The sequence below is a fragment of the Adiantum capillus-veneris genome, chromosome 27 (genome assembly GCF_014529385.1).
Source record: "Adiantum capillus-veneris isolate H3 chromosome 27, ASM1452938v2, whole genome shotgun sequence".
NCBI lineage: Eukaryota > Viridiplantae > Streptophyta > Polypodiopsida > Polypodiales > Pteridaceae > Adiantum > Adiantum capillus-veneris.
Genome location: NC_140957.1, coordinates 61073262 through 61096409, shown reverse-complemented (window position 1 = coordinate 61096409; position 23148 = coordinate 61073262). Strand labels below are relative to the sequence as shown.

Here is a 23148-nt window from a genome sequence, read left to right as displayed (position 1 = left end):
GGCTTCAATAGACTCACATGAAAAGCATTGTGAATCGGGCAGCTTCTGTCTAAAGGAGACATCATTTTATCTTTTCTTTTATTTGGATAGGGCCATAGTATCTCATGCTAAGCTTTGGAAAAAGCTGCCCCTTTCCCTTTTTCTTTCTTAGGTGTGCCTTCTCAAAACGTAAGAGCACCCAATCGTCTTTCTTTAATTTCAAATCGTGACGGTGTCGATCTGCTGTCTTCTTGTGTCTTTCCCGAGATTTCGCTAAAGCCTCTCGGACCTTGGCAAAAGCAGTGTCCAAGTCCCTCGTGTACTGGTCGGCTTCAAAAATCTTATCTTTCGTGCTTAGGAAGGGTGAAACCTTCGTAGCACCTTCAATAATCTCAAATGGCGTCTTCCCCGTCGAAGAGTGGATCGTGTTATTGTAGGCAAATTCCACCAAGGGCAATTTTTTTTTCCCATTGAGTCTTCTGATAAGAAATTTAAGACTTGAATAACTACTGGATTTGTAATCTCAGATTGCCGATCTGTCTGCGGGTGGAAAGATAACGAGAACTGCACCTGTGTGCCAATGTTCTCCCAAATAGCCTTCCAAAACAAACTCGTGAATCGAGGATCTCTGTAAGAGGATTTTGTCTCAGGCATTCCATGTAATCTGAAAATTTGTGAAATGAACAATCTCGCTAGATGGTCCGGTTTGACTGTTTTATTTACTGCAACGTAGTGAGCTTGCTTGCTAAATCCGTCGATGATAGTCCAAATTCCATCATGCCCACTTTGTGTCTTTGGGAGATAAAAAATGAAATCCTTAGCAATACTTTCTTGGGGGCGGGTGGGAATGGGTAAAGGCTGTAACAATCCCTGTGCTTTATGCTGTCGAACTTGACCTTTTGGCATACCAAGCAACTGCGTACAATATCGTCCACATCCTTCTTGAGTCTCTGTCAAAAGAAGTAACACTCCCCACCTTTTAAGGTGGTATCAATGTTGCGGTGACCCGTAAAAGGTGGACAATGACATTCGGTTAGAACCTTTTCCCTCAACGGCTGTGTAACGCACAAAATCGTTTTCTTCATGAAGTAGCCATCCCGTATGGAATATCCCCATTCTATATTTGAGTAAATACATAAAAAAAAATCTAGATCTGTGGCGTACTCTACCTTCCCATTCTATAATTGAGTGAGTACATCAAAAAAAATTTGGATCTGTTGCGTATTGATTGGCCATGTCCTCGAAGCTCCTATGATGAATGGCGGAAATAGCCAAAACTAACGGCTTCCGGGACAAAGCATCTGCCACCAAGTTCTTCTGCCCTTCTTAATAGACAATCTGGAAGTGAAACTGTGACAAGATGTTAGCCCACCTCATCTTCTTTTCCGAAAGCTGCTTCTGTGACAAGTAGCAGCGTAAACTTTGGTGATTAGTGAGGAAGACGGTAAAATCGGCTCCGAATAGGTAATGTTGCCACTGAGTAAGAGCATGGATAACCGTAAAAAGCACTTTCTCATAAATCTGTGTTGTCAATTTTGGCCTTGAAAACAATCGGCTCTCATGGGCAATGACATGGCCTTCTTGCATTAAGACCGCACCTAGACTACGACCACAAGTATCACATTATACTTCGAATGACTTTTGCAAAGCTGGCAAAGTCAATACTGGTCCCGTAGTCAATTTCTCTTTCAAAGTCTGAAAGGCAGTCATCTCTGTGGGTCCCCACAAGAAAGGGACTCCTTTCTGTGTCAAAATGTGCAAAGAGGAAGTGACCTCTGCAAATTTTCGAATGAACTGCCGGTAGTAAGAACATAAGCCTAAGAAGCTTCTAACTTCATGAACATTTTTCAAATTGGGCCAATCACGTATAGTGTCAATCTTGGCTGGGTCCATCTGTATTCGTATTGCTGAGACGATGTGTCTCAAAAAGTGTATCTCTAGTAAGAAAAATCCTCTCTTCTTGGCATTGATAACTAACTTGTGATCTTGTAATGCTTGAAAGACATGAAGCAGATGGTGTCTACGTACGGCCTCACCCTTGGAGAAGACTATAATGTCATCAAAGACAGTGCGGACAAAAGATCTGTACTCTTTGAAAATCCTATCCATCATTCGGTTGAGAGTCGCAGGAGCATTGAAGGGCAAAAGGCATCACCAAAAATTCATATAAACCGAAGGTCATCGGAAAAGCTGTCTTCTAGACATCTCCTGGTGCGATTCTGATCTGATGATATCCGCTTTTTAAATCGATCCCTCTGAAACAAGAGGATCTCTGTAGTCGGTCAAGAATATCATTGATCCTCGAAATCGGTGATTTTGTTGAGAGCTCTGTAATCAATGCACATTTTCCAAGATTGGTCTTTCTTTAAAATCAACGACACCAGAGAGCAGTAGGGTGAAGTACTCAGCTGGATAAGATCCCTTTCTAAAAGGTGTTTCACTTGGTTCATAATCTCTTCATTCTTGGCTTGTCTAACACGGTAAGGTGGCCGGGTCGGTGGTGTGCTTACAGGTATCAGATTAATAGTGTGATCCTCAAGATGAGATGGTGGCAACTCACCTGGCAGGCTCTCAGAAAAGCAATCGGGATGAGTGTGGAGAAAATCTTGGCGTTCTTTATCAAGTTCAGACATGTTCGTTCTGTGTTCATCATTTAACTCTTTTAAAAAGATCGAGTAAACAAACAGGCTGGATTTCATTAATTTGGAAATGGCCGAAGCCGATACAATAGGGATAGACTCACCGTTCAGTTTTACATCAAGTACAATTTTTTGGCCCTTTTCATTTGTCAATGTCGCTTTCTTTGTCCGATAATCGACCACGGTGTTGTTCTTATGGTACCAAGGTACTCCGAGGAGGACGTCACAACCCTTCTAAGGGGATTATGTAAAAGTCCTCGTGTCCCAAATACCCTTGACAATGCAACCAAAGTTTGCCAATGACGGGTGTAATGGCTATGTCCCGTCCGGGTGCCGCTAGAACTGCCTCTGTTGGTGGTCCCATCCTATCAGGTGTAATCTTGAGCCGCGCCGCCAATTCAGGTGAAATAAAGTTGGCCTTGGCTCCTCCATCAAAGAAAATCAGGGCTTCTTGATCTTTCACTTTGCCCCAAGCTTGGCAAAGTTCTTTACTTTCATCAATCATGCTTGGGTCCGTACCCATGTAATCTGGAACCAGTGATGCTTTCACCTTGCCTTTTCTGCCACATTTCTCAGTTGCTCTGGAACTCTCTGACCTGTCTTCGCCTGTCTTCATGTTGTTCTTGCTGTGCCTTTCTTGGGGCAATTCGCGGAGAAGTGCTTATGCTCCCCGCATCCAAAACACTTCCCTTCTTTGATGTAACCGGCCCTCTCTCGAAGAGTGAGCCGGGGTCCTGTATCCTTGTCTTTCTTTTCTTGGAAACTCTTTTTCTTTCTACTCTCATTGTGAGAGGTCTGTTGGGTTCTTTGAGTCAATATGTAATCAGTGGGGTACGTCAAATTTCCGGAATGTATCGCAAAACCCCGTTTCTTAGGACCCATCAATTCTTGAATAAAATTAGACTTTTGTTCTATAGGCAGTAGTCTCGGATCTCTGTAGAGAGTCCGCGGCAAAACCGCTCAATCTGTTCCTTAAACGAGACCTTCTTAAATGAAGAGGTTGGTAGAAAAGAGTTCCAAAATTTTTCGCAATAACGTCCAAAGAATCTCCCTTGGTCATCCAAAGATGATTGCAAGCGGCTCGTATATTTCGTTTGTACTCCCGAGTTAGCCAAGAAGAAATAAAGAGCCTTTTGAATTTCAACCATTTAACTGGAGCTTCCTACCTCAGAAGAAGAGTAGACCACCATGTTCGGGCATTTCCCTTGAAGAAAGATGTAGCCATCCTAATTTTAGAGTGCTCTGAGTAATGCCCTCCAGAGAAAGCTATGTCAAACTACTGAATGAAGGCCAAAGCCCTCGGAGCATCTCAGAACCCAAAAAAGGATTCAAACTTAATCGACTGTCCACCTTCTTGGAATTCTTTTACTTTCTTGCTTTTATCTTTGAGAAAGTCATATTGGTTGTCTCTGTAAAAATGCTTCTTCTTTGCATAAAACATGTGATCGTCGGAGTCCGAACTGTGAGAGGATGACGACTCTGTAGAACTGTCAGAAACCTGGAGAAATATGGGCTTCTTTGCCTTTTTCTTTCCCTTTTCGAAGCTTTACTTTTTGCTTCGCTTTTACCTTTTCTGTCTTCTTCGCTCGAGTCAGAAGAGCTAGAAGAACTGTCAGAAGAAGAAGAAGAAGAAGAAGAACTGGGTAGTCCTTCAAATTGTACACGCTTCTGCTGATTTCTTGCTGATGCAAAAGAAGATTGACGACCCAAATAACCCGGGAAGTCAGTCCCCTTCTTGTGCTTTTTCTCTTGCTTTTTGGATTTGTTGTTTGCGTCCAAAAGCTGACTAATCCTTGTCTGAACCACGTCTTGTAATTCTTGCTTTATTGTAAACATCCTCGAAGGAGGAGGTTTCTTGATTGCCGGTTTGATGGGTGGTTTTGTGGCTTTTTGTTGGAATTAGGGTTGCAGAGAAACACACACAGCTTGGAGAAGACGAAGGAAGCTCAAGGCACAAAATAGAGAGTGTGTAACTTAGTGTGCTATGGAAAGATAGATAGCCCTAGAGTTATGGGCGTATCCTAGTGTGTTCACACACATCACTACCACATGTATATGGTAACAAATCCCCCCTGGAGTGATGCGGTGAACGAGAGCTGGCACATGAGTAAAGGGAAGTGCCATGCCCTGAGGACAGGATCAGTCCACAAAGGGGAGTAAGCCCAAAGCTTTGCAGAAAGCTTCAAGCTTCTCACGAGACAATGCCTTTGTGAAAAGATCTGCAAGGTTGTTATGTGTTAGCACATAAGCCAAGTTGATCTCTCCTGCTGAGAGTCTCTCCCTGACATAGTGGTAATGCACCTCAATGTGCTTTGTGCGAGCATGAAAAACTGGGTTCCTCGCAACTGCCAATGCGCTCTGACTGTCAGTGTAGATAGTTTTGGCAGTGTCCTGTCCAACACCTAAATTAGCCATAAGGCGTCTGAGCCATACACACTCAACCGTAGCTATGAAGACTGCCCTGTACTCAGCCTCACAACTCGAAGTGGCCACAGTAGGTTGCTTCTTGCTCAACCATGATATACATGAACTGCCAAGCATGAAACAAAAACCACTTGTGGACACTCGCGTGTCAAAACAACCAGCCCAATCTGAGTCCGAAAAAGCATGTAAGTCTGGCGGCAATGATCCCCCCTTGGGATAAAACAAGCCAAGATGTAAAGTGCCACTAAGGTAGCGGAAAATCCTCTTGACAATCTGCCAATGCTTAGACCTTGGGCTATGCATAAATCTGCTGACCTATGAGACTGCAAACTGAATATCCGGCCTCGTATTGCATACATAAATGAGGCAGCCAACAACAGTTTGGTAAAGAGTGAAATCAGCAGGATCGCCAGCATCATGTAGACTCAACTTCCAACCTGTTTCCATGGGAGTGGCAATAGGTTTGCATTCCTCAAGTCCAAACTGACATAGCAATGTCTCTATGTAACTTTTCTGACACAAGGCAATACCACCATCACACTTCTTAAACTGTATACCCAAGTAATGATGCAACAGCCCCAAATCTTTCATCTTGAAAGTAGCATTCAAATCAGTCTTAAATTCAACAATATGTCTCTCATTTGGTCAAGTGATCAGCAAATCATCAACATAAAGAACTACAATGAGAAGTACATCACCCTCACGCTTTACATACAATGTGCTTTCTGTTGGACTGTTACGAAAGCCTTGTTTGACCAAATGAGTGTCAGCTTTCTCATACCAAGCACGAGGAGATTGCTTCAACCCATACAAAGCCTTCTTACATCTGCACACTTTGTCCTCTTGTCCTTTTATGACAAAACCGCGAGGCTGCGTTACATAAACTTCCTCAAATATGTCACCATTCAAGAAAGCAGTAACAATGTCTGATTGATGTACATCCCAACCAAAATGAGCTGCCAATGCACATAGAAAACGCACAGTAGTCATACGACAAGTGGGAGCAAAAGTCTCTTCATAATCTATGCCTTTTTGGTGTGCATAACCCTTTGCAACAAGTCGAGCCTTATGGCGATCGATCTCACCATTCGGATTGCGTTTCAACTTGTAAACCACTTCGTACCAATGGCCTTTTTGCCAGGAGGCAAATCACATAAACTCCATGTGTCATTTTCTATAAGTGCATCATATTCTGATTGCATGGCAGCCATCCAATTTTCTGAATTTTGTGCTTCATCAAAAGTCAGAGGCTCCTCAACATCATGTAAGCTAGACACAGCCAAAGCATAACAATCTGATGCATAAGATGCATGGAGAGAGCCTGAACGAGTACTACTAGACCAAGGTGCATTCAATTTACTGTCATGCAAAGTGTGCACCAGCCATTTTGGCATACTTCTAGCCTGCTCATTTTCAGTCCTTTCCTCATCAAGTACTAGGCTGATCTAAAAGGTTTTCAGAAACCCCCATAGGCTGTACATTTGCCTCATTAGAACTTACATTCATATTTCCACCACTGAAAAGAGGCAAGAAAGTGTCATAAATGTCCCGTGAGCTTACATTACTGTCTCTAGTACATGACAGCAAGGGATGAACAGAATCTTCCACAAACACTACATCCCGAGAAACCAGAATATGTTTTGTTTGCGGATGATACAACTTGTAATCTTTGCTTTCACCACTATAACCAAGAAAAATACATTTGACAGCCTTATCATCCAAGTTTTTGCGCTGCACTTGTGGCATCAAAGTATATGCCAAACAGCCAAAAACACGCATGTGCTCAATAGAAGGCTTTTTATCATGCCATGCTTCATATTGAGTAATAGACTGCAAAGCTTTCGTAGGGCACCTGTTAAGTACATAAGTGGCACACATAATGGCCTCAAGTCAAAAAGAATGCGGCAAAGCTTGACTTTTGACCATACATCGTGCCATTTCCGTCAGTGACCTGTTTTTCCTCTCAGCAACAACATTTTGCTGAGGTGTATAAGGCACTGTACATTGGTGTTTTATCCCACGACTAGCCAGAAATGCATTAAATTCATGAGACATATACTCCCCCCCTCGATCGGAACGGAGGGTGCCCATAGTACATTTCGAGACATTTTCAGCCATAGCCAGAAATTGTTTGAAGCACATAAAAACTTCGGACTTCGCTTTAAGCGGAAATACCCATGCATGCTATGAAAGTCACGAAGTAGAGGTAATTGCCCAAGGACGGAGTTTGCATGGGCCCACAAACATCACTATGCACAAGCTGCAACCTGCATGTGGCCCGAACTTAACCATCCTTTGGAAATTTAGAACGCTGCATCTTACCCAAAATACAGCCTTCACAAACATGTTTGACAGGTGCTTCAAGAGGCGGCAAAGAAGCTACCATATCAGATTTCTACAAACGCAGCAAATTGGTAAAATTCAGATGACCAAAACGTGCATGTCAAAGTCTTGCATCTGAAATAGCCCTTGAATCTGCAACAGCATTTGCAAAATTTTGTCCACACTTGTCATACAAAGCGAGCTTATACAACCCACGACACAAAAGCCCAGATGCAACAATTTCATCACCAAAACTGAGATCATGAACTGTACATCTGTCATCCACAAATTTGACTACAAGTCCAAGTCTAGCAAGTGCGGATACAGACAAGAGATTCTTTTTGATCCCAGGTACATAAAGTGCATCAACAAGTGTGAAGGAACTGCCATTAGCAGCAGTGAGCACAATCTTTCCAACTCCTTGAACTGGATAAGAGGCGTTGTTGGCACAAGTGACTGAATTCCCATGAGGGACAGACTCAAGAGAGGTAAACAATTCACGATGTGAGGTAATGTGCTTTGTAGCACCACTGTCGAAATACCACACATGTGAATCTGCAGCAACTGACAAGCATGCATCATGGACAGCAGGATTGTAAGTACACTCTGCGCTAAACTCCCATTCTGCATCAACATCAGCAACACGGTCTCCTTTCACAGAAGACTCAACAATGGCTGCATTTGTAGTGTAACCAGCATTTGCAGTGGAACCACCCTCTTTCTTCTTAGCCTCTTTGGCCTTCAACTTAGGACATGACTTGATCAAGTGATCATTGGCTTTACAATAATGGCAACGCATCTTCTTTTTGCCCTTATCACTAGATTTGCCAGACGAAGTGCTGCCAGCAGAAGCATTATGAACAGAATTTTTGCCACTCGTAGCAGAACCATAATAAGTGGCTGCATTACTGTTACCACCCTTTCTTTGAGAAGCAATAAAAGCCTGTTCAACTGCACGCTGCTTAGTCGTGTTTTTTCTGGAAAGTGACTCTTGCAACAGCAATGTGCATAATGCATCAAACTTGACAACTTCAGGATTTCCTTGGGTCATAAGTCTCCAAGTACCAGCAAAAGTCTGGTAGGAATCTGATAAGGCATCAAGAACAGTCTGCACAAGGGAACTGTCTGAAATGACTTCACCTGCAGAAATAAGCTGCTCATTGATATCCTTTACACTAGCAAGGAAAGTGTCCATATCATCTTCCTCATGCATAATCTTCGATTCCAACTCTTTACGCAGGAAAGCAATTTTAGCGTCATTGCGGCTTGCATAAAGACATGCTAAAATATCCCAAACCTGTTTTGCAGATTTTGCTGAACGGATGTGAGGAACAATGGTGCGCTTCACAGACAACGCAATCAATGCATGAGCCTGCGTATCCTTAACATCCCAACGAGCTTGTTCTGCCGTAGGCAAAACAACTCTAACATCTGCAATCCTTGCAGCAAGACCTGCAACATCCTCAACATCGCCTACATCCTCAGAACCAGGACGTACATCAATGCCCCGCACAATGTTCCAGACACCCTTTGACACAAGAACATGTTGCATCATATAAGCCCACATAGGGTAGTTGTCCCTATCCAACCCGTCTTCAGCAGCAAACATCTTGAACACATTTGTGTTGTTGTTGTCAGCCATGGTAAATGCTGCACCTGATGTGAAAACTGTACGAAAATAGGAGAAACGGACCTGTGCTATATAGCACAAACCGTAGAAGACAGTAAGGCACCTGTTATGCAGAAAACGGCACTGATAGAAATTCTGCACAAAATGACGAAATAGCTAGAGTTATGGGCGTATATATAATGCACGGGGAAAAAACCTCCTTAAGAGGGAAAAAATGCCCAGGCGGTCCTAGTGTGTTCATACACATCACTACCACATGTATATGGTAACACTTTTTGCCACTAGGTGTGCACTTGTGCGATGGAATATTGATACAAAATTTTTGCAAATTGCAGATCCTTCGCATTTTTAATCATCTGCTTTGTGCACTCGTCAACATGTTGTCGACGTTCCATCTCTTCAAGTTCATACTGAGTAGGCCGAGGTGGCCCTTACTCTTTCTCTGTTTGATCATGAAAATCTAATTCGTGATCTCCTCTCGCATTAGCAGATGCAGAAGAAGTCGATTGATTCTTGTTGGAATCCATAAGTCTCGCGAAAAAGGATCGGATTTCCCGGTAGATGAGAAATCGGCCGTGCTCTGATACCACTGTAACAAACTTGGGCACCCCAAGTCAAGATTCTACCGCGACACAACTGCGATTCACTTCAAAACAATTCACAAAGACGACATTGCCCGACGTAGTTGCGTGACCACAGGTATTGCCCCCTAAGACTGGCGCCCCTTTCGGTATTTCTTTCTATATTAATCTGTGTTTTAAGTACAAGAGAGTCGGCATGCGCTCACTCGCAGACTCTGCGTTGAGATGCTCAAAGTAATGAGGCCTAACCCACTTATTTATTGGTACAAGGGATGCCCAAAAGCAGAGCCCCAAAATCTTTTAACTCAAAAGCAAAGTTCCCAAAAGCTGCTAATTAAAACAACCATGGTAATTTGCACAAATCTGTACGACGTATAGATTGCCACGTCATCAACGTAATTTCCGTACTATGTACGGCCTGCCAACGCAAAATCCGGTTTTATTTTGGGTTGCAATATCATCATTCAGCCACATCAGCATTTTATAAGGGGCCCCTCGTCCTGTGGCCAGAAGGGTGCCACGTCACTAGTTTGTGAGAAGAGGTGAATTTTAGGCATTCCTCCTCGTACTGCAAAGGTCTTCGATTTCTTCGAGCCAATCTGGGTCCTTCTCAAGATCTTCAAGCGCCTCGATTATGCGATCCATTGCTTCATAGACCTTGCCAATGCAAAGTTACATACCATCCATCACTCTGAGGAAGTGGATCACTGGTTCCACCATTTTGTCAATAGTCTTTAGAGACTCCCAGAACTGAGGATCCTCTACCTTCCCTGTACAAATGATCCGTGCGATTGTACTTGCATGGGAAGTCTCAGCAAACTCTAAAATACTGGTGAAGAGCTGCCGCACTGCACATTGACACTCTACAAAGCGGCTTGCCATTAGATAGTTGTAGGCGAAGCGGGTCTCGCAATACTTTAGAAGCACTTTGCCCTCCGATCGCTTCAAGAACTCGGCTTGAAGTAGGTTGTAGAGGTTAAATTCTCCTTCATCATGCAACTTGCAGGCCCTCTGTATGTTACCATATACATGTGGTAGTGATGTGTGTGAACACACTAGGACCGCCGGGGCATTTTTTCCCTCTTTAGGAGGTTTTTTCCCCCGTGCATTGTATATACGCCCATCACTCTAGGGCTATCTATCTTTCCATTGCCTTGAGCTTCCTTCGTCTTCTCCAAGCTTTGTGCGTTTTTCTGCAACCCTAATTCCAACAATTGGTATCAGAGCAGGTCACGTCCTCTCGGGCTTAGTCGCCGGTTGCTCTAGCACACGCCAGATTCCTACCAGACTTTTGCTAGTACTTGGAGACTTATGACCCAAGGAAATCTTGAAGTTGTTAAGTTTGATGCATTATGCACATTGCTGTTGCAAGAGTCACTTTCCAGAAAAAACAGGACTAGGCAGCGTGCAGTTGAACAGGCTTTTATTGCTTCTCAAAGAAAGGGTGGTAACAGTAATGCAGCCACTTCTTATGGTTCTGCTGCGAGTGGCAAAAATTCTGTTCCTAATGCTTCTGTTGGCAGTACTTCGTCTGTCAATTCTGGTGATAAGGGCAAAAAGAAGATGCGTTGCCATTATTGTAAAGCCAATGATCACTTGATCAAGTCATGTCCTAAGTTGAAGGCCAAAGAGGCTAAGAAGAAAAGAGGGTGGTTCCACTGCAAATGCTGGTTACACTACAAATGCAGCCATTGTTGAGTCTTCTGTGAAAGGAGACCGTGTTGCTGATGTTGATGCAGAATGGGCGTTTAGCGCAGAGTGCACTTACAATCCTGCTGTCTATGATGCATGCTTGTCAGTTGCTGCAGATTCACATTTGTGGTATTTTGACAGTGGTGCTACAAAGCACATTACCTCACATCGTGAATTGTTTACCTCTCTTGAGTCTGTCCCTCATGGGAATTCAGTCACTTGTGCCAACAACGCCTCTTATCCAGTTCAAGGAGTTGGAAAGATTGTGCTCACTGCTGCTAATGGCAGTTCCTTCACACTTGTTGATGCACTTTATGTACCTGGGATCAAGAAGAATCTCTTGTCTGTATCCGCACTTGCTAGACTTGGACTTGTAGTCAAATTTGTGGATGACAGATGTACAGTTCATGATCTCAGTTTTGGTGATGAAATTGTTGCATCTGGGCTTTTGTGCCGTGGGTTGTATAAGCTCGCTTTGTATGACAAGTGTGGACAAAATTTTGCAAATGCTGTTGCAGATTCAAGGGCTATTTCAGATGCAAAACTTTGGCATGCATGTTTTGGTCATCTGAATTTTGCCAGTTTGCTACGTTTGCAGAAATCTGATATGGTAGCTTCTTTGCCGCCTCTTGAAGCACCTGTCAAACATGTTTGTGAAGGCTGTATTTTGGGTAAGATGCAGCGTTCTAAATTTCCAAAGGATGGTTAAGTTCGGGCAACATGCAGGTTGCAGCTTGTGCATAGTGATGTTTGTGGGCCCATGCAAACTGCGTCCATGGGCAATTACTTGTACTTCGTGACTTTCATAGATGATTACTCCAAGCATTCATGGGTATTTCCGCTTAAAGCGAAGTCCGAAGTTTTTATGTGCTTCAAACAATTTTTGGCTATGGTTGAAAATGTCTGGCTATGGCTTACAGACAGGAGACACGCTCAGAGCAGAGGGCGGGGCTCGGAGGGAGTGGCAGTGTTATTTAGAGAGGATCTGCAGCAGCCACTGATACATATAGCCCGTAGGGATGAGCAGGCTAGGTACATGTGGGTGAGATTGAAAGCAGAGACAGGCAAATATCTCTGCCTAGCTATTTGCTACTTTCCCCCGAGTACATCAGTTTATGCATCACCCAGAGGATAGTCTCCTTTCTCTATTGTGGATGATGACATATGGGAGTTCTGTAGGGATGGTGACATTATCATCCTAGGGGACTTCAATGCTAGTACTGCCCATCACCAGGCAGTGTTTTATGATACTTCAGAGGAGATGCTAAGAGAGCTAGATGTTGTAGAGACGGGCCTGTCTAGACTATTACACGATGTGGAATATGGGCGACACCTGATAGACATGGGCATCGCACATGGATTGGCCATTTTGAACGGCCTACAGAGATTTCGTGCTGTGGGAGGTTTTACATGCTTCCCACACAGACATGGAGCCAGCACAGTGGACTATGTCATGGCACAGCCGAATCTCATCTCTAGTATCTAGGATCTCACAGTTGGGCCCAGACCGGTCGGGGTGGCAGTGGATCATGCTCTGGTGTCGATGACCATCTCCTTCCAGTTCAGTGTAGCACACAGGCCACGGGTAGCAACCCCTACTCGCTACACATTCACACGGGAGACGGATTCTGTATACATGGATGGGATCTACAGACGCCTATGCACTGAGGACCCGGGGCGACCTCTGGAGGAGCTAACTACTATATTGACACAGACACTATATGATGCAGCAGCAAAAGCATACCCACACACCCAGCCTGAGCAGAGCCGCCGATCAGGGAACATGCCTCAGAACAGCTGGTACGATGAGGAGTGCCGCCAGACTAGAGCCAGACTTCAGAGGGAGGTGCTTTTGGGGGACGTCACTCACAGACAGTCACAGATTGACTTCCGACGCCTGGTGCTGCGGAAGAAGAGGGCTTTTTTGGCTCGACTCGAGCAGGATCTATATCAGCTATTCTTGAGTCAGGACTCGTGTGAGGCGTGGCGGCTCTTTCATCAGCAGTCCCCCCCCCCCCCCCCCCCCCCCCCCCCCCCCCCTCCCCCCCCTTGCTATTTCCTCCACAGAGACCTGGGGTCAGTACGCATCATCTTTGTACACAGTACCTGGACAGCCGCCCCTCCCCAACCCCCCCGATACATGCCCATACACATGTGTTTTTTGCATCGTTGAGATGGTGAAGAAAGCTATTGACAGGATGAGGAGTGGGAGAGCATATGATCATGATGGCTTAGTCGCTGAGCATTTCATGCATGCCAAAGACCTACTAGCAGAGCTTCTAGCAGTTATGTTTAACTGTGCCATGTGTGAGGGCCTACCGGACACTTGGAACCTATCTACGATTGTACCTATCTTCAAGTCAGGAGACCCCATGGAGCCTGGGAATTATCGCACTATCATGATTGGGCACACATTGGCACGGTTTTATGCATCCATTCTTGAGCAACAGTTGAGTAGATGGGCAGAGAGGGAAGGAATTCGTGCAACTGGGCAGGCAGGGTTCAGGAGAGGCTTCTCTACTCTTGACCATATCTTGACACTCAGGGCCATCATCGAGGAAGGCAGATCTCATGGGAGACGGATCTATTATAGCTTTGTGGACTTCCGCAAAGCTTTTGACACAGTACCCAGAGCTAGATTGATGCGCAGATTACAGGAAATGGGAGTACCCACAGAGCTCATTTGGGGGATCATGGCATTGTACAGATCAGTAGTAGGGCATGTACGCACCCCGGAGGGACTTTCTACACCGGTTCACTCCACTATTGGGGTGAAGCAGGGTTGCCCGCTCTCTCCTACTCTTTTCGGTATGTATGTGGATGAGGTTTCTGACTACATTGAAAGCGATGGGGATAGAGGTGCATAGTTGGCAGGGACGTGGATTCCACTTTTGCTATATGCTGATGATATAGTGTTGATCTCCAAATCCCCAGAGGGAATGCAACGTCAATTGGATGTTTTGCATACGTTTGCCCACGAAAGTGGTTTGTCTGTCAACTTTGGTAAAACCAAGGTTATGGTGTTTAATACCACCCCACAGTGGATTAGGAGGTCAGCACCTACATTCACATACGGCCAGGAGACTGTGGAGTACACAGATGCTTACACTTACCTTGGAGTGGTTTTTAGCGGACCTGCATTCTCACTCAGAAGAGCAGAAGAGACCAGACTGACTAGAGCCCACGCAGCATTGGGTAGATTGGAGAAGATGTGTTCGCAGGCTCAGTTTCAGGAGCCTCGGACGAAGCTCTGGCTCTTTGACACTTTGGTGGCTTCAGCATTGCTCTATGGAGCTGAGATATGGGGACCTTCATTGGATCACCGCGGGAGACCGGGTCGCACAGATGGATGGGGGAACATGGAGAAACCTCTCGTCTCTATGATCTCGCGGCTCATTAGAGCCAATGCATCAGTACCACGGGCCATTATCTGAGCAGAGCTAGCGGGCCCCCCACTAGTGGTGGAGGCGCTCACCAGATCAGTCTCCTTCATAAACCGCACATGGGAACTTCCTAGAGCAGAGCTAGCGGCCCCCCCACTAGTGGTGGAGGCGCTCACCAGATCAGTCTCCTTCATAAACCGCACATGGGAACTTCCTAGAGACAGATATGCTCGCATAGCACTTGAGTCCTCTCGAGAGTTAGCCATACAAGGAGATACAACATGCTGGTATGGGGAGATGACATCATGGTTTCGGGCGCATGGGTTCAGCATAGACAGGCTGCCACCATTCCAATACTCATTGGATGCACCATCTCTCACTCTTACAGAGTTAGAGATCACCAAACTCATCCGCCAAGACCTGACCCAGCTAGACACTAGGAGGACATGGATACAACCAGCACAGGAATTGGGCACGAAGATGGCTTTCTACAGAGACCACCTTCTCCAGCTTACGGAAGATGGTTTTGTGATGAGACCCAGATACATGGATACCCACTTGTCTCATGGGATACGATGTGCTATTGGCCAGTTACGCACATCTTCTCACCAGCTGCGGATTGAGACTGGGAGATACAGTGGAGTACCAGCAGAGGCCAGGACATGCCCCTTGTGTGACATGGAACCTGAGACAGAGCTGCATTATACATGCCGCTGCCCCGTCTACTACTAGATACGAGGCCGCTTCCATTGCTTGTTCAGAGAGGGTTTTGGACCAGTGTCAAGAGTCATGGGATACTAAGATCTGAGAGCATGGGTTTGTTCTTGCTCGAGCTGCGCAGACACAGAGATAGCGTGATGAATGGCGAGGCTAGCCAGTCTCAAAGACGGATCACAGACTTCTTCAGAGCAGACACGGGACAGCCGCAAGACCACAGCAGAGCTCCCCCTCGTCTCACACCAGAGGCACACTGATCAACCGAGCGACTGAACTGGGGAAATCCAGGCGCCCACGACTGCGGAGGACTACACAGCATCGACGGAGGCTACGTCAGAAGATTCGGAGCACGCTGTCCAGGCATGCACGACGCCCGGTCGGACTACTAACCATGGAGGAAATTGATGAGATTCGCCAACGACCGATGCTAGATCTCTTGTGATTCAGCTATCCCAACAAGCCGCCCATTTTTGCTTAGTTTTTTGCTTAGTTCACATCGACCAATATAGGATCCCATAGTATATATCTTTGTTTTGTACTGTTCTTATGTTATTTTGTTACTCTGACTTTGTATCAGATCCACCACCTTGTAACTTTCTGGTCTCATAGGTCACTATGGCCTTTTGAAGACGTTAATATAACATTTCATTTCATTTCATCTCTCTCTCTCTCTCTCTCTCTCTCTCTCTCTCTCTCTCTCTCTCTCACACACACACACACACACACACACACACATTCTTCCGTTCAGTTATTGTGAGGTCATGGCTTTTCTATTATTGTAGTGTTGCAGATTTTGGTAGCTCACTGTGTTTGTTTCACTCCATCTTCAGTAGGTGATGCCTGAAATGTGTGCGAGTGCAACCATGTCCCAATAACCCCCCTCAGAATTTTTTTTTTCTTTCGGTCCTCTGAAAGCTCCCCAGTGTTAAAGAGATACTTGTGGAGCTTGCATCAATGAGTTCTTTTGATATGTTGCAGGTGAAGACGTCGCTGCAAACCTTCAGAATGAGGAATGACAATGATCAGCCAGTAAGCTTATGTTGTGTGATGAATCTTTGTCATTTTCTCAGCCAAATAGCAATAATTACAGGAGATTTGTGTTGCTTGTTCATGCTGCCAGGTATTTGTACAGAGGCAGAAAACGGCGTTCCCTCCAAATTTTGTGCACTCTCTAGACAGTGCTCATATGATGATGACTGCTTTGGCTTGTGCGGAAGCGGGACTTACTTTTGCAGGTATAGTTGATATTTTCTAGACAGCTTTGTCTGTCAGGGAGTTCGATGTGGTGGCTCAAGAATTCTGGTGCAGGTGTGCATGATTCCTACTGGACACATGCCTCGGATGTGGAAACAATGAATCGAATTTTGCGTGAGAAGTTTGTGGAGCTATATAACCAGCCATTACTTGAAAATGTAAGTGCAGTCCTTGGTTTCTTATCTTACCATGAGATTAACAGCTTAGGAATGATCAGGATTGTGCGTAGAACGTGCTTGTATTGCAGCGTGGCTTCCTTTTGCATGTGTTGAACCGCTGACCTTTCTTGTTGTCTGGAGTAGTGAAGGGCAATTTTGTGCTTGAAGGCTTGCAATGTCTCTGTCTTTATAGGGCTCTCTCTTTTAAAGCATTGGTCTGTTTTTGGTTTTTACAGCTTTTGGAGAGCTTTCAGAGAAGTTTTCCTGATGTGGAGTTTCCACCTCTTCCTGAGAGAGGGAGTCTAGACATGGATGTTGTCTTGAAATCGCCATATTTTTTCAATTGATATATTCAAGGTTCTCATTTGAGGTGCCGGCGAACGAGGCTTGGCACAAACTCCACCTATGGAGCTGTATAATAAGTGTCCTTGGCTATGCACTAGCAGCTCTCTGGCCTAGATTGTAGTGGCAATTCAGAGAGATCTTGGGCATGGAAGTGGACAGACATCTTCCCTTCAGATTGTACTCATTATTGTCTGCTAAAGCAAAATGCTTGTTGACATTTCAAGATGGGGTCTTTTTGTATAATACAGTTTTGATTGCTCTCTCTGATGAAGTTCAATGAACTTGCCTTACTAGGACTAAGAAGGGTAAAAGATGGGCATTTGGAGTTCTAATTGAGCTGGTTTTTGTTCTTTCCTTCTTTTGGCCAAAAGAAGAAGAGGTGTCTGTCAATATTACAAAGGGGTCGTTTTGTGCGGCTGTTACATCAACCAGTTTGTGATCTAGCAGCAATGTAAGTAACTGGCAATCTGGGCTCATGGTTCTAAAGGAAATTCCTTCGTTTGGTTCCCTATTTTTTTTCGGGGAAATTGAGTGATGGTCTATTTCATACACACAGGCACACTGTTGCCGTTGAACTGGGGCACAGAAAACGCTATGCGGATGGACCGCCGGATGGTCAGGGGGGGGGGGGGGGGGGGGGGGGGCGGGGGCGGTTTGCAGTTTCCCAGTTTACTTCATTTGCCGGAGTCTGTTTAGCTCGTGTGAGTCGAGCATATACGGGTGCTGTTTGTGCATGTGCTGGCTGGATAGGGCATAGCATAGGTGGGTACACTATCCATAACCAAAGGGAAATTCTGAATCCTCATTGTGACACAGTTTTTTCTTGCGTTCTCCTCTCTGCTTGTTGCTCTTTGTGGACTCTTGATTTATTTCATTTCCTTCTAGAAATAATAATTGGAGAACATGTATTTTATTGGATAAAATACTTTCATGTTCGATTTACCATCACGAAGTTTATGTTGGTGGTGAAGGCTGCCTGCAGAATATTCATATGTTACATATAATAGGGTAATACAAGAGAGGATGCTAAAAAGGACTCAAAAGGAAATAAAGCTTATACGGATTGACGCACAACAGTCCAATATCCACCGGATGCCCTTGGGAAAGTTGGTAGGGTGTCTGGCAAAGGTTAAAGTTAATAGTCTTTTAATTGAGTGAACATCCGAAGGGTAGTGTTTCCTTGAATCCACGGTTTCAAATGGCCATTTGACATAATTGACACAATGACAAATCTAAGAGGATTGCAAAGTACTCATTAAAAGAGTCTTTCACGAGCTGCTTTCGACGTGCAATAAAGGTGTATTAATAAATCATTTAATTAGAAGAGCAACTACCAAAAGTTTGGATTTACAACATAAATCATAACTGTCAGCTTCACAATGTGCCAAGCAAGGTTTACTTGGTTGCTGAAAAGCAATAATTCAATCAAGACATGCGGTACACGGATAGGAGGTTTATCACGGAAAACTACGAGTCATCCTAAATCACCTATTCAACCCAACCTATCCTTTTAACAATCTGTATTTTCAATTGGTACTCTAGTCCTAATCTTTGCATTGGCTTTCCATAAAATAATGTTAAACTCTCGTATGAGGTTCTCTTTCGTGAGTGTGTTAGAGATACTTTTTATTGTGCAATCCACAATATCCTTTGGGGATTGAACCATACCCATTTTCAATTGACAAGTGAAAAAGCATCCCCAAAACTATAATGCTTAAAGGCTATATGACTCATCCATAACATATGTTACTTGATTCATAATACATCCACCGATAAAAAGACACACAATCAAGCTAGATGCTATAAACCAAACAGTTAAGCCTTATCTGCCTAAGAATTCAAAAAGATCACTTCAAAGTCGTCACGAAACCTTTGCAACATAATTTTGTGTGTAATAAGCTTGATTGATATTTCATAAACCCAAAAGGATTGTAATTGAAGATGATGTCATTTGAGCTCTTCATCAAGTAGATCAGTCATACAAACACTTGCAATATTGGAGATGCTCCATGGATAAGTGTGGGGCAGGAAAAGTATGTTGTGCTCTCTATAGTGGGTGGTCCTTGGTGCAATATGGTGGAAATCTCACTTCAAACATATAAATAAATACTGTTCCAATGGTGTTCCAATGGTCAACATGCATGCAAATGATGCAATGCTTTGGGTGACGTGTATGCCGTGTGTCATAGTTCTTGATGAGCTCATGTTCATAATCTTCTCTTGGAGTATATTGATTGTAGGATATGCCAAAGAGAAGCGAAGGAAACACTCACTGGAGTGAGGCCTCCTTTTGATGCAATCAACTATGCTTGCATCTCAAAGGCATGTGAAATTTGCAAGAAGTTGACCTTTACATGCATTTTGAAGGCATATGGCATAATGTAAGGAATGGGTAGACAGATTCATAATGGAGATTGTTTATCAAGGACTCCTAGGAAACAACATTGTGCTTGGTTGAGCTTTGGTCAACGTCTATTACATGTGTCTACTTTTGAATACACTAACTTTTGATGCACGTCCTGGAATCCATTGATTGATGCCCTACACGGGAGGGCTAAGATGAATGGGCTATATTCAGTGCACATGGATTTTTAAAATGCGATAGCATATGCTTGCGTTTTAAACACTACAAGGGGTTCTTCACACTTGTGATGCCTGCAACGGAGATGAATTTTTTCCTTCGAGGCATCAATACAGGTGCCCATCTGCATCTGACGTCGATATCTCTGTCGCAATGTTCATATAGTGACGTAGATATCCATGCTTATATAAACTATGATATCGATGCTGCATAACTATATATACCAACGCGTATATCATTGATTGCAGGTACAAAAATTTTAGGATGGCAGGACTGCTACCAAATTCACTATTGTGAACAAAATTGAGCTTTTGAAAAGAATATCAAATTGGCTAAATCCAACTTAACTTGAAGACATTGAGATGACACGAAATTTGAAGAGAATTTGTGTTTCATTGATACAAATGCGTATATACAAGAGATTGCAAACGTTGAAGGTAAAAAGATTCATTTATAGCGTGAAAGGCAATATATATTATCAGAATGGACGAGTGTCTCAAATTGAAACGATATATAAACACTAAATAGAATGTTCGGATACAAAATGAGGGAAGTGTATCATCCCCAATAAATACTTGCACATAAAACTAAAATATTGGTAGTGCATGAGTCCGCTACTTTGGATCGGAAGTTTGTTCACATTGCAAGGGTGTTCAAGGCAAATTCTACAAAACAAAAAAAGACAATAAAAAAAGTTGAGTTGATAGTCCGATATACAAATACATAGTTTAACATAAATGAAATTAGAGATAAAATTTGTATGTCTTAGGGTCAGGTTGCACCTAGGGTGAGTGGGGGGAATGGAGGGAGGTCACTTTCTATTCTCAGGAAATGAGAAAAACATGGCAACGTATTCGAATGGAGTTTTTGCCCCTGCTAGTGCTACGAAAAATATAAGTGATAAGCTATTTTTTTGGAAGTGCTTTCCTCTCCTTGTTTGTAGGTTGCAGGCATGTCACAAAACTAGAGGATAGGTGCGACCTGCTATGATACTTCCCCCCCATTCCCCCCACATGAGCGGACATGACTTAGCTCTTACCTCGCCAGGTGAGGATCTCAAAGTCTCAATGAGCTCAACAAGATCATGGTTTGCGCCATAACTGTTCTCGAATGGGATAGGCTTATTATTCTTCATTGCTCACTATTTAAAAGCATTAATAGAAACACAAAAATAAAGTTAACCAGTATCTTGTTACATGTGTGAAAGCAGGAGTGACTGACTGATGGACAAAAGATTGTAGGAGGTGTGGGAGCACCAAATAAAGGGATGGATTTGGGCGCTCAATGGCTACAAGCCGCATGGAAGCAGCGATGGCTTCACCATCACAATATCTGTCTCCTTCACCACTTGAGCATAAGGTTGGCGATGTCTCATGTGAGTGCGTGGTGGAAATGGATGACTCAGAGAGCCGTGATCACTCTGAAGATGTAGTGTAAAGGCTATGGTCGGTGTGAAGTGCTAACATAATGGTGGTAAGGTAAAGGGGAGGGTTTCTACAAAGTCCCAACACCATAGGACGACTGGGAATGGTAAGTGTGATGGGCCAACACTCTAAGGTGGGACAGTGAATGCCATCTGTTTGTGTGGGTGATATAGATGCTAAATACTCCTCGATGTTCCCTTGACCATAGCCCCACATATGTAAACGTGTGTGAAAAGTGTGAAGAGTATGCAAAAAAAGGAAGAAATAAAAAGTAAGTGCAAGAATGACGCAAAACTTGCATAAATAAACATGTAAAGTTAAAAACCATTTTACTTTAAATTTTTGAAAAACTAATACAACTTTGAATTGCATCCACCTTTTGGAGTTATTATTGAAACAAAATCTTGAACTTAAACTTAAATATAAACATGTTTATTTAGTGTTTAAAATACATTGTATTTGCACTTTAAGCAGTCTCTCTCTCATCTTGGCACAACTCAACATAAATAGCTCGTTCATTGCTATCTCTACATTGTCCAACTCATTCATTGCTATCTTCGTATTTTTACCTGCATTTTCTTCATTGTTTTTGTGTAAGTTTTTCTCTACATTCTCTAGAGCATTTTTCTCTATGTTTTCTGCTCCATTTTTTGGTGCTAGGAGATTGTAGCCTTTGTAGGCTCGTGCACTTCGGGGAGCTACTTTAATGACATACTACCAACTTAGTTGTGAAGCCTTGAGATAAAAAATCACTTGAAATAGAGGAACGATGCCGCATGAGAAATTGATGCTGCACGACTCCTTTTTGCACAGTAGCAGCATGACCCTCCTTGTTTACCTCGAACCATTGCACATCAAGTAATTTCACTTCAAATTCTTTGTAATCCACCCACAAAATTTCTTGTAGCGTTCTAAAATACATGAATTCTGCTGCAACCAATAGAGGATCGGCGTTTGCTCGATCGGTCAAATTTTGCCACAATTTTGCAATGACAAAAGAAAAAAAAAGCATCAATGCTAAAAAACACCAGTTGCATACCACATGACAACTTCGCAAATATATCCACTTCTCTTCTGTCACATGCTCACATTGTTGTGTGGGCCTTTCCATGGCATCGCACAACCATCTTAGACTCATGAATGATGGCAAGATCTCAAGATCTTCAGGGCAATGCGCTGGTGGTTACTTTAATCTAAAGGCATATTGTGCAATGACTTGTTCTTTTTTGCATTATCCTATTGGGCAAGCCACTTTTGCATCGCTGGATTGTAAAGCATGCAAAATAAATTGATCTTTGCTTCCAAGTCCATGATCATTTTATTCTCCATGTCTGGGCCCACCATCACAATCACAATCCCAATCCCAATCAAGTGCTCATCCTCAATCGTCCACCAAAGCATGTCATTTGTACGATCCATTCCAGAGAGCCACTCATCACCAATATACACTAATGAATGGGAAACCAGCAAACCCCCTGTCACGCTTCTCTCTAGGCATGCCCTTTGACGCACATATATTTTAAGCAAAATCAATTGATCTTTTCTTCCAAGTCCATGATCATTTTCTTCTCCATGTCCGGGCCCACCATCACAATCCCAATCAAGCGCTCATCCTCAATCGTCCAGCAAAGCATGTCATTTGTATGATCCATTCCAGATGGCCACTCATCACCAATATACAATAATGAATCGGAAACTAGCAAACCCTCTGTCATGCTTCTCTCTAGGCATGCCCTTTGATGCACATATCTCTTAAGAATTTTCATGAAGTGCTATACAAAGAACCTCTATCTGAAATGCATGGTGCCTGCTATTTCAACCTCATCAACTATGTGCTCAAGAAGATGTACTTGAATAGTAAGCATGGTGGTGGAAAAATGTATTTCTATGCAAATATACTCTTCAGCATTCTGCTTCGCGGAAGGTATGGAAGCAATGTCAATTTCCTTTTGGAAAATCCAATGAGCCAATGTTGCAAGTTTTTGTTGCACGGATGGTGAAGGACAAAGAGCCCTCGAC

General features: G+C 43.6%; 1 protein-coding gene across 3 annotated transcripts in view; it reads left to right on the top strand.

Moving 5' to 3' along the window:
• LOC147422070 (DNA-directed RNA polymerase 1B, mitochondrial-like) overlaps positions 1-17414 on the top strand; it is a 55241-nt gene extending 37827 nt beyond the window's left edge. For all 3 annotated transcript variants that reach the window (XM_086502573.1, XM_086502572.1, XM_086502574.1), the window contains 4 exons: positions 16346-16396; positions 16488-16602; positions 16676-16779; positions 17016-17414. In XM_086502573.1, the coding sequence (XP_086358699.1) occupies positions 16346-16396; positions 16488-16602; positions 16676-16779; positions 17016-17126 (381 nt within the window). In that variant the 3' untranslated portion in view covers positions 17127-17414. The remainder of the gene's footprint in view (positions 1-16345; positions 16397-16487; positions 16603-16675; positions 16780-17015) is intronic.
• Positions 17415-23148: the final 5734 nt, after the last annotated feature.